The sequence below is a fragment of the Leiobunum rupestre genome, chromosome 5 (assembly GCF_980474605.1).
Source record: "Leiobunum rupestre chromosome 5, qqLeiRupe1.1.hap1, whole genome shotgun sequence".
NCBI lineage: Eukaryota > Metazoa > Arthropoda > Arachnida > Opiliones > Sclerosomatidae > Leiobunum > Leiobunum rupestre.
In genome coordinates, this window is record NC_143388.1 from 36,410,314 (window position 1) to 36,428,508 (window position 18,195).

The 18,195-nt window shown below is 34.0% G+C and overlaps 2 protein-coding genes across 12 annotated transcripts in view; one reads left to right on the top strand and one right to left on the bottom strand.

Moving 5' to 3' along the window:
• Positions 1 to 227: 227 nt before the first annotated feature.
• Positions 228 to 5,438, top strand: LOC149944376 (uncharacterized). Of its 7 annotated transcripts, none has more exons than XR_016480978.1 (4): positions 229 to 723; positions 800 to 2,541; positions 4,940 to 5,134; positions 5,221 to 5,438. XR_016480978.1 is itself a non-coding variant. In XM_090175594.1 (3 exons), exons 1-2 carry the CDS (start codon positions 445 to 447, stop codon positions 2,528 to 2,530), a joined length of 2,010 nt encoding a protein of 669 aa, XP_090031720.1. In that variant the 5' UTR covers positions 228 to 444; the 3' UTR covers positions 2,531 to 2,541; positions 4,943 to 5,438. The 7 variants fall into 7 exon arrangements, 4 of the variants coding, with proteins under 4 accessions (XP_090031720.1, XP_090031722.1, XP_090031719.1 ...); XR_016480979.1 differs by having other exon boundaries at positions 4,940 to 5,098; XR_016480980.1 differs by lacking the exons at positions 4,940 to 5,134; positions 5,221 to 5,438 and adding an exon at positions 2,918 to 3,134 and having other exon boundaries at positions 230 to 723; positions 800 to 2,378; positions 2,429 to 2,541.
• A 209-nt stretch (positions 5,439 to 5,647) lies between these two features.
• The window catches only part of LOC149944377 (FK506-binding protein 15-like), a 36,290-nt gene continuing 23,742 nt past the window's right edge, over positions 5,648 to 18,195 (bottom strand). Inside the window, exons 26-29 of one of the 5 annotated variants that reach the window (XM_090175115.1) lie at positions 16,515 to 16,612; positions 13,275 to 13,350; positions 10,934 to 11,014; positions 5,648 to 5,944 (exon numbers count right to left, since the gene is read on the bottom strand). In XM_090175115.1, the coding sequence (XP_090031241.1) occupies positions 10,974 to 11,014; positions 13,275 to 13,350; positions 16,515 to 16,612 (215 nt within the window). In that variant the 3' untranslated portion in view covers positions 5,648 to 5,944; positions 10,934 to 10,973. The remainder of the gene's footprint in view (positions 5,945 to 10,933; positions 11,015 to 13,274; positions 13,351 to 16,514; positions 16,613 to 18,195) is intronic. The other 4 variants (XM_090175113.1, XM_090175117.1, XM_090175116.1 and 1 more) reach the window with 4 other exon arrangements.

The window sequence follows — 18,195 nt, forward strand, 5'->3', positions numbered from 1 at the left end:
GTATACAAATAAAGATAACGAATGTAATTTTTAACTATTTTATGTTTCCTACATGGTAAAACCAAGTAATTACGACGTCCAGCTTTACGTCAGCATATGCTACACCATAGGCGCTACCTCAGAATAGTCTGGCGCCACAGCGCCACCTAGACTCGTTTCCGTCGCGAATTTAGGCCAATCGTAACGCGAATCCTGTTGAAAAATCAATAAAAGAGTGAGTCCGCATAGATTCGTGGTCTATGACATTCTATGTTATACTTTCCAAAAAAAAATCGGCTGCTTACTGAAAATAGTCTGCTAGTGCCACAGTGATTGTTTTAAGCCTTAAAATTTATTTTAATGGTGTTTAATTTAATACACCTTTCAAATATAATCCTTCTTTTTATAGCAGTGAATTTAATGTTTTAGTCTGTTTTGAAGGATTATTGATATCAGTGTTTAAAAATGCCCAAACTTAAAAGCTGTTGCTATAATGGGTGCCTCAATGACACTAGAAGTGGGGGTAAATTCTCAAAGGGTATATTTTTTCTTCCATTTCCAAAACCAAAAACACAATTAGAAAAGTGTAAGAGGTGGATAAATGCGTGTGGTAGACCTGATTATCTCACAGTTGACAAAATCACGAAGGACCGATTTGTTTGCTCTCAGCATTTTGTGGGAGGTCAAGGACCTACTAAAGAGTATCCTGATCCAATGATTTATCACCCTGTTTATTACATGATTGTAAGTGTACTGATAAACCACGCAAATGATTTGTATTTTAAAGGACCTTCCATATTAATACTTTTGTTATTTTAAGGATCCCAGAGGACAACAACCCCTCACGTCATCTGTCTTAAGTCAGATGGACCCGGTAAATACTTCTACCGGAATTTCCCGAAAACCAGAACAAATCTTGAACGAAGGAAGTAGTACGTTGACTTTACTTAAAAATTTGGAAGAAACTTCCATCATATCGGATGAATTTGAAGGTTCTTCAAAAGTTGAACAACATCACAATTCCGTTGACAGCAAAGCAGTAAATGACGAAAATGCGTCAAAACTATGTGACTATAAACCAAATATATCACTTAATGGAATGTTGGAATTAGCGGTAGCCGCTATCAAAGAGAGTCCGTGTTTCATAACAGAGGATATGTCATACTCTGAAAGTGGTTCAGAGCATCATCCACGTAGTTCCGAACATTTGACCTACATTGAATCTGAAAACAATACAATGACGTCAAAAGGGGCCGACGTGGTTAATAATGCTAATGGTATTATGACTTTTCCCATAAAAACTGCGGGTGAAAATGTGCTGGTGCGGAAAGAAAGGAACGCCAATTTAATGGAAACAAGAGTTATGGGCTACCACAATAGTCCAGGGTTAAGTGAATATTCAACTTATATGCCACTTAATCAAATGCCGGAATTAACAATAGCTGCCCGAGAACAAAGTACAATATTTTCTCAAAAAGACTTGACATATATTGGAAATGGTTCAGAGAAACAACTCCATATTTCAGGACCTTCAACTCAGATTGAAACGCATAATAATTGCATTACAAGAAAACCTATTGAAATATCCAATAATGGAAGTAATAATTTATCTCTTCCATTAAAGTTAGAAGATGCTTTTATTGTTGTAGGTGAACACGCAGTTCCTTTAAATCCAGGAGGAACAATTAATCCCATGGAAAGTAAGGCCTTGAATCACTATAATGCCTCAGCATTAAGCAATTGCGCTACTAATATATCGTTCTTTGAAATACCAGTATCGAACTTTCTGGTAGCTCCGAAACAAGAAAGTGCGTGTTATATTACGAATGACAATGGCATGCTTTGTGTACGAAATAATTCCACTAACATTGAAGATCAATTTGAAAATTTAGAAGACCTATTTTCTCGCTTCTCAGATTATCAGGTCAAAAATTTAACGCACGCAGATTGGTCAATATCTAGAAATATATTTTTGCATTCGGTAATCGTGCACAAAATGAATAAACTAACCAATACTTTGGGACTGATCACCATCGAAATCCATGAAGATTTAAAATTTAAAACCAGTGTTTATGGGGTCGTAATCAATGATAACAGTAATAATTTACCAACAACATTCAGAACGCTGAGGGAACTTTTACAGTTTTTAACTTTCGTTGACTCATTTAAATTGTGTGGCGGAATTTCGGAACCCAAATATGTCGAGTTTTGCAAAAATGAAATGAAGAACACTTTCATGAATAGGTTTACAAATGCAGTTCATTCTCCAAATTGTTCCGGATTTTTTAGTTGCGTAAAAAGCGTAATAAGTCTGTGCCAAAATTGTACTTCATTTATGGAACTCGTCGTGGATGGAATGGTGAAGGCCGGAAATGCACAAGCATTGAAAGATAAAAATGGTATATCTTATAAATTCTCCAAATTTGAAAATCCTAAATATTTGCTTCAGAAAGTTACGACTGAAAGAAGACGGATGAGGAAACAAATTTTAAGATTACAAAAGAGGGTAAAAATTTTAAAAGCCCAGCCAACAGATGCACCTGACAGTTAACTTTCTTAAAGGTAACTTTTGACTTGTCACTGGCTGCGTTCAGTAACTCTCAACGAAGTATCTGAAAAATTATTTTCCATGAAACTGTTGCTAACGTCACGTGACGTCTGATCTTGTTGAACGCTTTTTACGCATGTTGTAAAATATCGTCTGTTGAGGCGTCTGCAACTAGCCTTACACCATGTTGCGACGCCATGTGACCATTGAACAATGGAAAGCCTGCTCTTACAGCCTATGTCTTCGTTGCTCAACAGATAATTAATATGAAGTCTAAACCGGAAGTAAAAAATCGCTGACCGTTGAGCTCAGCGATGAGCATTTTTAGAGTTACTGAACGCAGCCACTTTTACAAAATAAAAATACAAACCATTTCCTTTTACGCTGAAGGGACAACTTATGGATAAGGAAATTGATCATAAATAAATTAATGGTAGAACATAAAAAAAGGCTTAACATATAATTCAAAGTAGTATTTCTAATCCAACATTTTAGCTGAGTGTTTCCTGGCCAGCGTTGTGATTTTAAATCTTTTACATCTCGTTATTAGTTTTTTTACAAATGTGTTTTTATTTATATATTAAGTTGTTAAATGGTGGATTAGATATTTTTGTGGTTATTAAATTGGAAACCTGAATTCAAGGTGTGTTCCCTGTTCGTATTCTTTTGAAATTTATTTTAAAACCATTCTTTTAAATTTGCATGCTAAGAATTTCTCTTTGCAGTGACTATGGTTAAAAATTACTTTTTTATGAGCTGTCACAAAATCTCACGTGCAAGAAAGTGACAAATAAATTAGCTCCTGATGCCATTAAAACATTTTATACTTTTAATTTTATGTAGGCACATGTATATTGTGTGCGTCGTAAGGACTCTTTAGACAAGATAAACGGCAATTAGAAATTCAATTTTTAAAGGAGCTTTTCTAATACCATAAGTGGATAATAAACATAAATATGGCACAGAACAAATTCGGTTAATGATAGTCTGTCGTGGAGTGATTGCGAAATAGGAAGTTTCTGACTAGGAAACTTGTCCCTTCCTACTCTTTCTTTTGCCAAAATAGTTGGTTAGTTTGATGGCGAGAAATATGAGTGTGCACCCGTTTAGGTTTGTAATTTGAAAAAAACTAACTTCTGAAGTGGAGATAGTGTTTATAATAGTTATTTTTACCCTTACCAAAAAATAAGTTGGCTTTTAGTTTGTATTTAGTTGGTATACACATTTTAGTTGGTATTAAGTTGGTTTTAAGTTGTCAGCATTTTTCAATAAACTGGTTAAAGGGGTAATAAGTGGATATTAAGTTGGCAGTTTGGTTCTAGTTGGTAATAAGTTGTTTTTATGTATGGATTTAGTTAGTATTTAGTCGGTATTTGTTCCAAATACAAACTTAAAACTAAGTTCCTAGACCACTTAAATTTTGGTAAGGGTATCTTCCCATTCAATAATTCATCATTATTTTCTTAAAGTAAGCGTTATTTACACTTTTGAAAGCATTTAAATTTTCAATGGGCATTGGCTGGTCCGTCGAAAAGTCTGAAGCGACCCGTCAGTAATTTATCCGGCTCCCCCCAAATACTAGTAGCAGTTCGCAGAAAGTTGTCAGTACATAATGGTTTACGTTGTCATTGGCGAAACAGACTATCATTAAAAAATTTGCATTGGGTGAATAGAAAGTGTCATACTTATGTTATCCACTTATGCTAATACTAATATCCTCTTCATCCGAGGCTTATAAAATAGAGAGCAAAATTCTATTTTTAAATTGGGGTTTGCTACCTAGAACTATTTTTTTGGGTCAAAATGTAACAATGTTCATCGCTTTGGGTTTAAGTGTGTTCGTTGCAAGTGAGTCACATTTATCGTTTTAGGATTGTGTGGTTCTATTTTTTACAAAAATCAGCATAAACACTTTATTTTACAATTTAATAGTTACCGGAAACCAACTTATAGTACATTTGGATGAATGTATTTACTATTTATAATCATTTAGCTTAGTTTTTCAACAACAGTTTTTACATGCATGAAATACTTTTGAGTTACTCTTAAATAATGAAAGACTGACTCTTTTTCCAATTGTATATATTTTTATGCATCAAATGTCAAGCCATTAGAATTATATTGGTGGGCTATTACTGAATGTGGGCAAAATAAAACTACGGCATGCATCACTGCTTTGAAATTATAAAAAAAATAGTAGGCAACTTTGACTCGAACGGAGTTTCTCCTTAGTTTTGATTTCTTTAGTTGATTTTTTTGGAAAGAATTGTCATGAGGATTAAGTATTCATGCAAGATCAATATCACATTGTTAAATAAATGAACCCTATGAAATTGATCTAAGCAGTCCCTTTAGTTACCCCACTTTGTACTTTTCAACTAATACAATAACTTTTATGTGGTTTTTATTCAGTAGGCTGAGATGAATTCTGGTCTGGTTAACTTGACATTTATTCTATGAACTGCAGGCTATGAGTTCTTCTGCTATATGTATTGAAGTAGCTTTTTTTTACGTCTACAAGTGACTCACGCCATTTCTCTGTAAGATCAGGCAAGAGTACGGATTTACGCTGTAAGGCACTTTGTGGAAAGTTGCGTAACATTTCAGGTGATCGTGCAATTTCGATTTGAAATAGTATTGTTGATTTTTTTTCTTTTCCGGTATGGAACTGTGTCTAAAACAATCTAATATAGTTATGACAGATCATACTAAACTTGGTACATGGGGAAAAGGCATTACATTCCCTGTGTACTGACATTATTGTAAGGTGGAAGCAATGATATCCGTCCTCATGAGCTCATTTGAAAAAGTTATTTTTTGTATTTTATTGGAATTTTAACCTCTTCATAATGTAATAACCCAAAAATTTTAATATATTGAATAAAACATTTTTAAGCTATTTGTTTCAATATGAAGAAAAATAAAGCGTATTGAGTTTTCCAAAACCAGCATTAAAATTAGGCCCAAAAATTATTTTACATGAACATATTTTTAGGGCCAATGTGATCTGTTTAGGGGGAAGAATTGGCAACGAAGCTAAAAATTGTTGCAAAATAATCTTTCTCCAGAAATATACAATAAATTTTTGTTTAAAAAAATTGGGTATCTCTATTAGACTGATTAGAAGCAATATATTTTATTACGCCAAAATTATGAAATACCGGTACATTTTTTCTTTAAACACTTGTACAATTTTTCAATAATATATACATTTTTAGAAAAGCAACATTTAATAGACTTGAGTTTAATTAATGGAATGGCTTATATATTTAAAAAGGATTACTGAAAATTTTACTGGAAGACCCCTATTACCGTACATTTTATATAGCACATTTTTAATCAATTTTTCAACCAGTCATCCTCATCTTCATCGTCATCGTCAAATAAAGGAGGCGGTGGCGGCTGTGGTCTCCAAGTCTGAAAAATAAATTTTAGAAAACCATCAGAAACAGTGTAAACTAGACAGATGTGATTGGAACCATTGCAAATAGAGTAAGCCACCCAAAAGTAATTTGTGGAGATAGATAATCTCTTATGCATGTATTTTACTACAATAACAACACCTTTGTATTAATATTAAACATTACATGTCATACTTACATTGAATACAGAGTAACACCATTAATAAGTAGGTGATTGCAGTGTTTTATGGGGCCACATTATCATAATAAAAATACTTACATACAATTACTGTGATATCTATAACATTGAAATACTTTTTATGTTAAACCTATCAGGCAAGTTAGTTTTGTGACTATTTAAAAGGGTTCCACCCAGGGCTGGATTAAGCAGATTTTTGCCCTGGGGCAATATCTCAGTGCCACCAAATGAGCTCAGAGAAGTAAGGGTGGAAAACATAACATACTGCTTATGTCCCGAATCTAACTGTGCTTAGTTACTGCCTTAATTCATATATTTATAAAATATTTTGGATTTAGTGATTTTGATGTGGATATAAAAAGATTACTTCAGGCACCCTTATTCCCTTACTAAAAAAATAAGTTGTCTAGGAACTTGGTTTTAAGTTTGTCATATTTGGGACAAACACAAACTAATAACTAAAATCATACTTAAAAAGAACTTTACACCAACAAGAATACTGAAAACAAACTAATTACAAACTTTAAAAAAAAAGTATTTTCCTGCCAACTTAATAAAAACTTATTTGACTATAGTTAAAGGGGTGATAAGTTATTAAGTTGACAGGAATTTTTTTTTAAGTTTGTAAATAGTTGGTTTTGAGTGGCTAGTTGGTGTAAAGCTGTTTTTAAGTATGATCTTAGTTAATATTTAGTTTGTATTTGTCTCAAATACAAACTAAAACCAAGTTCCTAGACAACTTATTATTTTGGTAAGGGTTTGCCCTGTGGGCAATTGCATTTCACATGATTATTCTGCCATTTTGAAAAAGGCACAATTTTAGAAGGACAGGGCCTGAAGTACCAAATTCGAACATAATTGGCAGAAATAAATGGCCTAGTTTAAATTATAAATAGGAAATTACACCAATATAGAAAATATTATTTTAAACCATACAGAAAACCATGACACCAATTCGAATTAAAGTAATATAATCACAGTAACTACTACTCCCCTTAACCACAAAGATCTAAGTTTCATAATAAAATGTCTAATGCTTTGAGACATTCATCACCATTGAACTATTAGCATACGCAAATATCAAGGCAAATTACAAACATTAGAATTTACCCTAGCAATCTTGCACAATGAAAAGGTGCCAGCAATTTTGGTTTATGGCAAGCATACATTTATGAGATTTAATCTTATCCTTACGACCGTTCTAATACCATTTTTATTACCATTTTGTATGATTATAATTTTACAATTGGCCGTACATTTTTCGTTTTCTATTCATTATTATTTTAAGATAAAATATTACATCATTGTGTAATGTATCAACCACTGTTTAAGACAAGTGCAAGCCAAATTCTTCACTTTTTGTAAATATTTTTTATTGATAATACATTTTAGAAGAGTATTCTAAAAAAAATTTATTACCGAAGGCACAATGTGCTAAGAGACCAAATCTGTGGCCAAAAATCTACACAGTATCTTGCTTTAACATATATACATATTTCACTTTGTTTTGATGGAAGGATTTCAAAAAATAAATTTTTGTAGACGATAGCACCATCTGGTGGCTACTTACAGGTGGCGCTACATGTCCGTACTTTTGATATATCATAACATAAGACTATCAAGGCCCCCCTAAGTTAGGGTAGCATGCATTGAGAGATTTACGCATAAGTTTGTTTTTCACCATCCGGTGGATTCATGTAGCCAGTCATTAAACTAACGTTAAAATGACATTTGTTTCAAACTTATGGGGGCCTTGATAGTCTTATGATCATAAATATATCACAATTTGATTTTTGTACGTAGTTAGGCTGTACTTGGATTTTAATAACCCTTTAAAAATCAGGATTTAAGATTGCCTAAACTGGACGAACAAAATAGAAAAATTTAAACATAACTAGGAATCATGTATGAAGAATGCTTTATCTTAGACTCCAGATGAAGCACTAGCTCTTTTGATAGATGAGGATATTTCCGTAAATTTTAAGAAAAGTTGCTAATAGCCGTTGATTTTCATTATACCCTCCTTATACATTGGTAGCTCAAGCGAAAGAAAAATTTTATCCTCAAGGATCCAAGTTGGTCAGGGAGACTCTTGTATCGGTTTCTGTCAACTCTCTACTGTACCATATCGCTAAAAGAATTATCGAAGTACAACCAATATTCCGAGTCTACGTCAATAAAAATTTTTGATTTGCTCCTGGGGTTTTATAATTATTTTCGGGGAATACGATAGAGTTTGACGCAGAGATTACGATGGTATTTTTATTTTGGGCCTCAAATTAAGATTTAATGTTTTAATTTAATTGTTAAGTTTTGCCAATTTTTGCAATTTCCTAGATTTTGGGTCGAAATTCTTTTTGTCGTGTATTCGCCGACACCAGACTTTTAAAAAATTGCTAAAGAACAGTTTTTCGTGTTAGTATAAGTATTGGCGTGGGAAAAATTTGAGTGTATATCGCAAGACCAAGGGCAAAGTGGGGTCCGCGACTGGAAAAATTCTAGTAATTTTTAGATTACACGGTACTCATTTTCGTGTTCGTATAATAACTACAAGAAAGTAGCGCAATATCACCAAGTGTTGGCGAACACACGACGAAAATAATAACATAAATCGTGAAAAGGCCCAAAAAAGTGAAAATTTTAAAATTTAATAAGCGTTTGCGGCCAAAAAAAGGCAACACACCTAGAAATTTCCCAAAATTAAGAAAACTTGTAATTTGTTTAGCAAACTACCGGAATACCACGTGGATATTATTAGGACTGAAATCGTAAGATTTAGTACTATGGCAGAAACCTGCTCCCCAGTCGGTTCGCTACTGTCTACCTCTTTCTTTGAAGTTCTTGAAGGAAATTAAAGAAACTATATTGGCTGAAAAATATCAGTTGACTCAGACAGCAAATATACGAGAAGTTATCAGTGAAGAAGAACTTGGTATAAATGTACTGACTAAAGTACACTTTCAGATGAATTGTACTGTGATTGATGGGAAAGTATTAAGCATTTTGACCTGCAATACTAAATCTCAGGTAACGTGACCTTTCTGTGGCGTTCAACCAATAAGGTTCAAAAGCATTGAAAACTCTTCTCTTGGCTTAAACTAAAGCCTGGATGTTTGAAATATGGCATTAAATTTTAATTAGTCTACTCCACGCGTTAATATGCTTTTTTTTAAATTTTGTTCACATCTTTGGTACAGGAATTGTTCAGGGTAATATTGCTGGAGAGTTGAGGGAACCCAAAAAATATAAATATTTTCCAAAACAAAAGAAGGTATCCAAACTAGATTTCTAAAAGAAATAGGATTAAGAGTAGATTTTCTTCAATCTGGAGGCAATGGAATGAAAAATGCCCGAAGAGCTCTGAGCAACAAGTATGGAAATTGGTTTGCAGAAATTCTCAACTTGGAAAGTGGCTACTAGGTTATCTTTTTGTTATTCTGGCTAAAATTTCCTGCGGTCTACCAATTGATCCTAAACTCTTTGGCCCATTCTGTCAAAACATCAAAATGAAGTACCTCGTGACTTATTCGTGGTATTACATGCCAGTTACTTTACACAAGGTGTTGATACATGAGACAATTTTAAACTCAACTGTACCAGTCAGCATGCTGAGCGAACAAGTAAGCGAGTCTAGAAATAAATTATACCGCCAGTATATAGTTAAGAAGGCTAAGATGTTACTTTGGAGAACCAGAAGTGCAGTGAGCAGGTGCTGAGGCCTTAACCCCAAATTTATCTACTGGCTGTACACCATGATCATCAGACCATTGCTCTCTTATGCTGCTATGGTTTGGTGGCCCTAGAGTTCATATTAAGACTGTTCACTCTACAAAGACTGGCTTTGGCTTGTGTCTGCATCACAGGAGCTATGAGAACAGCCCCAAGCACTTCTCTAGAAATTCTTCATCTTTTCATAGAGGAAGCTGCTGCTATGAAAGCCTATAGGCTCAACATGAATGATTGGTGGAAGGCTAATATTCAGGATAATAGCCACACCAAGATTTACCATGATATCTCCTGCCAGTTACCTGCCTTTTTAATAGGTTCTGATATTATGACTACTAAATTACATTTTAGTAAACCTTTCAAATACTTTTTCCCCCAAGCCACACGTTTTTCGGGCAGAAATTGCCGCCATTTGCTTCTGTATTGACTTCTGTCTTAAAAAGAACTTCATGGCTAGGTTATCCAAATCTATTCAGATAGTCAAGCAGCCCTCAAGGCTCTCAATCTGTTTAATATCTCCTCTAAAATGGTTTACAGTGGTTTGAATCTCCAAAGGGGACAGAGGCTGGGTTAATTGGTCCTGAACATGCTGTACCTATCCTCTCTAGCATAGCAGCCTTATCTAAATTTCTATGACTGACCGTCAACTCTATCTTAAGAGTTTCTCTCGCACCCCTCCAGACAGAGCAAAAGAAAAGAATTGCTCTCACTCTCCAAGTCCAGTACCAGGTTGGTTGTGACTCTACTTACAGGCCACTGCCTACTCTTAACAGACATATTTACTTGATTGGAATCAATGATGATCCAATCTGTAGGGCTTGTCAGGTTGAGGAGGAAACTCAATGCAGAAAGGGTTGTGCCTAGTTTTCACTCAGTGCCACAAGCTGGTATTAAACCCCAGCTCCTCTTGCTGCGAGGCGAAAGTGCTAACCACTCCACCTGTTTTCAACTATTTTTGAGAAATAATAAGCGATAAAAGGCTATCAATGACACAGCCATTTTATGGATTATTATACTACTAGCTGCTGTGTCAAAATTCGGAAATACTGTGTTTGATAAAAAGCTACAGTATTAGCTAACCTTTGTTTTGGTGTCGAAAAAGAGATATTTCTTCTTCGGGTCATCTGCCTCCAAAGAAGGAGAAAGCGGTGATTGCAACAGCTGGAGTTGCATTGAAGAGGTGCAGTTTAGGATTCCAGAGAAGAGAGGAAACATTGAAAAAGAATAAAGATAAGAGAAATAGAAAGGATACATAAAACAACAAAATTTAGAAAGCAAGCTGGTTGAGCCAAAATGATTACCAGTAAAAAGAATGTCTAATTTACTATTATATATTAATAAATTTTGACACATACCATGAACTGAAGATTAAAATAAAGATTTCAACCTTGACATAATTAACACCTCGACTTGGCACAAGATAGGCTCTAACTGTCATCCACTCCCACAAAATTAGAATGAGAAAAATCGTTCTCATTCTCTCTGTGCAATTTTCCATTGTGCTAACTAAGGCACCACCTTAAGCTTATCTCTTAATGCCTTTAAATCAGGTGGTTGGGTTACAATGTGTAGGAGGGTGGTGGAAAGCGAGCCAACAGCTCCTAATACTAAATATTACTGTTTATCCAAAATTGCTATAGTTGGAGGAAGGTTGTACCTTTTTTCTGCCTAGTGGTGTGTGGGTGGATACACTTCATGAAAACAGCATTATAGCATCAAGTGCCTCATCCAGGGGTTAATTTTTCAGGGTTAAAGCAAAATTTTACGAAACTATTGAAAGTATATTTGCATACAAATTTAAATGGGATTGGAAACTTTTCCAAGCAGGCTTGCTTTAAAATATATAACCTAGCTAGAAAATGAGACATCTTGATAATCTTGGCAGGACTTACAATAAGCAGGAACTTGAGTACAAAAGCTATAATAAATCAAGGGACTACTTAATGTTCATAAATAATTTAAAATTATGAAATTACATTATTAAAAAGTAGTAAGAAAATAAAAAATTGCTCTGTGGAGTAATCTGATGTAGACTTAGTTCAATAAAAAAATGATTGTTGGTAGAGTGATAAAGGAAAGCCAGTTAAGAGTAGCAATATTTGATTCTGTTGTAAGGATCTTAGGGGGAAATAATTTTACAAGCACACACCCTGAAAACCATCTAACAAACCTTTATTCCACACCACACTATCATATCCAAGACAGGAAAGCAAGAAAAATGTTCAAATTAATGATAGGATACTGTTAGCCCATGGAGCTAGGGGTTATATTTTTAATTAATAGATATAATGACCACTCAATTCTAGTAACCAAGACTTGGCTATGTTATGGTCTAGTAAATCCACATTATATTTACATCTATCAATTGAATGAAGGACAAACTTCTGATTGTTAAATTTTAGACACTTGAATGCACTTAACTTTACAAACTAGTGGTTAGCTTTAACATAGACCATGCATGTTTAAGTGATCAGTTTAAAATTATGTGGTGACAACTTTCTTTCCCTTGCCTTTATAAAGGGTTGTCAGCAGGGACTAGGAAAAAATTAAGTTAAGAGGTTTACATATAGTAATATAACAATTTTTTTTATGAAACTGCATGAGATTTCATGAGGACCAGAAGCAGACTTAAAATCCAGACTTCTTTATTACTTAAGTCCTTGATCCATTTCATTCCCATAGCTTTTCCCTTTCTCCTGGTACCTTAATGGTTTTAGTATTAATTTTTTAGTCAGTGAAATGCCTAAGAAAAACTTATGCTCTCCAGTCAGAATAAATGGTCCGCGAGAGCAAATCAGTCAGAATAATCATTCCTAGGTCAAGTTATGAATTCCTGGATTTAGTTATCAGGGATATTGAAAACCAAGCACATAATTCAATTTCACAGTGCAAATTATAAATATAGCTTTTAACTAAAAAAAGCTTCCATGCTTACTTCATTTCCATAAACACCAAAATATACACTATTCAAATGTTAATGGTAACTTCTACCAGAGGCATGGCAATTACTTGGCTTGGGGTATAATTATCAGCAGTTCAGCTCAGAAGTTTTTACCACAAACTGGTTAACCCTATTCCTTAAAGCACACGATCCCTTGGACAGGGGTCACCCATACTTTTTATGTCTCAGGCAATTTAATTTTAACAGATATTTTGAACAAATCCCATTTAAACGCATGGGGATGAGAGCAATACAGATATTTAATCTCGGATATATAGGAGGTGTCAACTTTTAAGAAAATTGTTTTTGGTGAGTTATTAACCCTCAAAAAAATTGTTAATGCTTATTGTAAAACATAGTGTAAGTGAAGAATAATATTCCGGGACATAACTCCTATAAGATGCATTAACAACGATCTTAGTTAATAAACACGTACAATTATTATTACACAAATTTAGTAATATTGTAACCAGTACCAACCAAAGAGAATCATGCTCACAGCAACCCCCAAAACATGCAGTGAGGATCTCGAAATGAAAGATTCAAGTAACACCAACTAAATAAATAAAAACTTGAGTAAAAATTATTACTTTTGTATTTCTAAAAAAAGGTCAACACATTTTGTTCAGGATTTTTGCAGCAATTTAAATATTAACATAAAACACGGTAATATTCCAATAAGAGATGCAATTTAAACATTAAAAATCAGCAGGAGCACTTTTATGGCACGTGAAATTTATGAGAAAGCCTACAGCATCATAGTATATCTTAGCCTGCAGTCTGAATTTTGCCACTAACAGTGTGCAATACACTAACATAGTATGTAGTTTTTACTTTTATGGTTTTCAGTTAAAAATGCAATTAACTGTAGGTTTAGTATTAGTCCAGAAGCTAGAGTAAATTTGATTGGTACCACTCTAAGTGTATGTAATAGGATGAGGATTTAATGATTAACCTAGCAGTAATCATGACATATTATTTGTACATTTCCAGAGCACCAGGAATCCATACCGGTACATATGGAATATCTCCCCATATCCGCTGTGAAATTTTGTGGCGGAACATTAAGGGTTGGCCAAAAATGCTTATACCGCCATACATGTAAAATCTGGTGATGTGCAAGCTCTTGAGTTTGATTAGTTATTAAAAATATACAGGTTTTTGTTAGTCGTCCTCTAGTTTTCATCATCAGCAAAAAATGGCAGAACACATTGGCATAGTTGATTTAGATATTTTCAAGTATTAGAATCCGTGATAGACGAGTCATTAAAACTAATTCATGATTTAGAAAAAACAGTAGTTTGTAACCAAGCTTCAAAGAAAAGAACGATAATAATGGTCCATAAAGATTAAGTCTATTTTCCTCCAAATTCTGAACATACGCCTAACAGCTCCGATTTAGAAGTGTGGAGTGAAGCAAATTATTATCAAAATCCTGTGAGAGTTATCATAACATCCGACAAATTAAAGGCCATCCTATCATGATAGGATTTCAAACACAAAGTCTTTAATTAATTAGTCCAAGCATGAACTCAATACAGTCTTTAAGCCTGTACCGAGGGAATATTAAAAATGCCTTTCTCGAAAAATATGTTCATTTCCGAAACAATTGTAGGCAAAATTGAACTACAGCGGCCTCGCGTAGATTACAAAACTTTTTTTTTTGGGCCGCAAATGATAATTTTTTTAATTAACTTAATTTTAAAAAATTAGTAATTTTAGAGAATTACTGTTTTTTTGTATTTTTTTGGCAGAGAGTGTAGCACTTGACGCGCAGATTACTAAACTATTTTTTTGGGCCCCAAATGATTATTTGTTTAATTAACTTAATTTAAAAAAAGTAGTAATTTTAGGGGATTAGTAACGTTTTTCTAAAAAATAGTTCCGTCGTGTATCCGTCGACACAACTTTTCTGACGCGCCCCAGCCCCATTCCGAGCATTGACGGTGGGCCTTCTGTAATCGTACATAGTGGCATCGTAATTAGTGAAATCATATCAACTTAAATAGTAACTCCCTGTATTGGCGATTGACGCACTTTGAGATTCCCCGTATTGGAGCCTGGCGGCGCCGCGCACTCACTTCGCTCAAGCGCTGGTGGCGCGCGGCGCCTCCCCAACCCCATACAAAAAAAACGATGGGCCATCTATAACGCGACCTAGAGGACAGTACAAAGCCTAACGCTTCAAGTATATACTTTTAATATCAACCTGAAATAAGCGTTTGTGGCCCAAAAATACAAAACACCTAGAAAATGAACAAAAACTGTAATTGATTTTATAAAGTACGGGAATATCGGGAATATCACGTGGAAATTATTAGGACACCGAAACTGTGGTGTCGGCGAACACAGTTTTATGAGAGGAGTTAACACTCGTCTCATACGCTGCGTCTACTATATTCCGCCACAACGGCAGGGAATCAAAGCCATTATTCATTCCAAGTAGCGTTAGGGATTCCTGATAGTACTTAATATACCTTTGATGCAATTGCTGAAACCAAATCTATGATTTTGCCTTGATCGAAAGAACTTCAATTGCTTAATGCTGGATTTGAACCTCTAAATTTTCCAATGTAAACGCTACTATAATTGAACTATTAGGGGCACGTTTTTCATACGCCTTTGACATACAATTCGATTGAGGTTGATTTTACTAAGCTTGAAATTAGAGGAAATTATCAGGCTTTATTTAATTAAAAAATTAATAAAAAATAACAGTTTTGTACCAATACAAACTTTCTCTTTATTTTACAATTAGCTTCTATTCATAGCCCTATATTGTTTATCAGTTGTTTATATGGTGTGGCCAATGAAAATTTACTACATTCATGCTACTTATAGTTTAAAAAAAATAATCTATGAAATAGGATTTGCACATGAGGTGAATCAAAACATAAAAAATTATAATTTGTTACAGTCTTAGAAGTGAAATTCTTCCTAGCCGCTAATCAATGCATTTCATTATAAAAGGATGTTGGTACTATAACTCTAATTTTATAGAAAGTGACGATTCTAAATTAAGTAATTGATACAAAAATAAATTTATTACATTTCATTTGTTTTGATTGTACAACCCAGCTGGCATGCATAAGGGTTAGAGTGGGATAGACAGTCTCCCTTGACAGTATTACTGTAAACCCTCTCCAGCTAGGAAAGGGGATAAGATTGTCAATAACCAAATTACAAGTATTCATCTTTACTAAAATGACTCGTTATTTAAAGCTCATTACAATGTAAACCAGCCAAAAAAAACTTATCAGTAACTCCATAAGTGCTTTCTCGGAGTACTTTAAGAAACTAGTCACATAAGAACTCTACCAAACAGATGAAATTCTCTGAAGTGTTAGTATCATTCTAGCATTGGAATATGGCCGCTTGGGTCAATCTTTGTAAATCTTAACTAAGACTTCAATTTAAACGTAAAATATTTAAAGATATGGTTAATATAAGATGAAGACATGAAAGAACTGACCAAAGCAAGAATTAACAATCTATGGTTACATTAATGGGTTGCTTGATATCAGTATTTTAGAATCATTCAACTGATTGCTTCTGTAAAAATTTCTTCTAAGACTTTAACTAATTATAACAAAGATGCTATTTCCAGACAAGATCAGGAATATTCAATGAAGGTAAATGAAATGAAATTTTAGGACATTCAATGGACATTTTTTGGATTGAGTAAGCATTAAAATAAAATAATTAAGCTTGGATACATACAGAATCTACTTTGACTGTTGAGGGTTTCATCTCATTCCCAATTGCGTTTTTTACATCTGCAGACACATTTTCAGATCCATTGACCTCCTTTACTAAGCCTGTGGATATATCAGGGAAAATTTACAAACGGAATTAGCAGGTAAAAGGAAAGACAAGGAAAGCATCCGGGAAATTACTTGGCAATAAAAGTGGCCCAAATATAATGATGCCCGGAGTGAAAAAAACGCATCACTATCACTAAATTTCCAAATTTAAGCTTATCTTTTACGATGATCTACCTGATTTAAAATTTAATATCTGCAAAACTTCAAAGTCTCACAGACACAATGATAAAGTTTATAGAGTTTTTGAGAAGGGGGTTTAAATGAAGAGGTCAAGTTCCCTTCAAACAAACCATTATCAAGAACTAGAACCAAATTATAATAGTTAGCAACCTCACCTTGTTTTATGAAATCTAATATTGACACCCGTTGCAATTAGTAATGTATTTAAATAACTTTTAGTATGTGATAAATGGTCATATGTAGGCAACAATCGATACCATGTACATTAATTTATTTAACAAATGAATATTAAAGAAAACTAATAACGTATAATCTCTTCCCTTCAGACAAGGCTTAGGACCATGGCTCTTGGAAGGCCCTATTCTTATTAGCTTAAAGGGCCACACAGGCATTTGAAAAAATTTTGCACGTATTTACCACGTGGTAGCAGATACAACCAATCATATTTTGGAAACAAGCGCGGGTAACTGGTTAAATTCAAACGCTGGTGTGCTTTTAAGAAGTCACTTATGTGGTGTGAAAATGGGCTTTGCCTTTCGCCTTTTAAAGAAGGGATCATAGGGTAGTGCTATAGTTGGTAGCAGGAATCCATAACGCTACTTGGAATGAATAACGGCTTCGATTCCCCGCCGTTGTGGCGGAACATAGTAGGCGGAGCTTATAAGCCTTACTTGTCACTGAATTTGACGTCATTTAAGGCTGTATAAGCGTTTTTAGTCCCTCCCACAATGTTCCGCCACAAAATACCACAGGGGATATGGGGAGATACTCATTCCAAGTTGCGTTATGGATTCCTGTTGGTAGTCATAGGTTAAATTAATTCATGACACCACTTATATAAACGCAACAACATTTACAATTCCATTTTCTATCATGAGGGTACACTGTGTTTTAATCTGAATTAGAATATTAGTAAAGCTAGATGCTTCCAATTCAAATGGAATACAAAGTTGGATATTTGATGGCGAATTAGCGAAATTCATGTTTTTCCACTAGGACCCTCGATTTTTACATCAAAATTTCGAAGACAGTGAAAAGGGGTTGGTAATGAGATTACTGCAATTTCCAAAACAATTTATACTTCCTTTAGTGAAAATTTTAATGGAAAACATATGATAACTTTTCTAAAGTGATATCTACATTTTAAAGTTCTATTTTGGTTCTATCCATCAGAATATGTAATTGTAGTAATACAATTCAATAAATTAAATGATTTTGCTAATGAAACAGGTTCCATACCTCAAAATTAACTGTAAAAGTATCCTACACAATAACCATTAAAGTGACAATTACCAAAAGAGTGTCAATAGGAGTGTTTTTTGAAATGGATCTATTCGCAAAGCAAAAGGTTAAAGACAGCAGATGTCAGGGACCTTCAATTGGTACTATATTCATAT

Excerpts from the sequence above, each read along its gene's own strand:
- LOC149944376 (XM_090175594.1), top strand. The coding sequence starts at position 445 with ATGCCCAAACTTAAAAGCTGTTGCTATAATGGGTGCCTCAATGACACT. Across the intron at positions 724-799 it reads ACCCTGTTTATTACATGATT|GATCCCAGAGGACAACAACC; the intron begins GTAAGTGTACTG and ends TGTTATTTTAAG.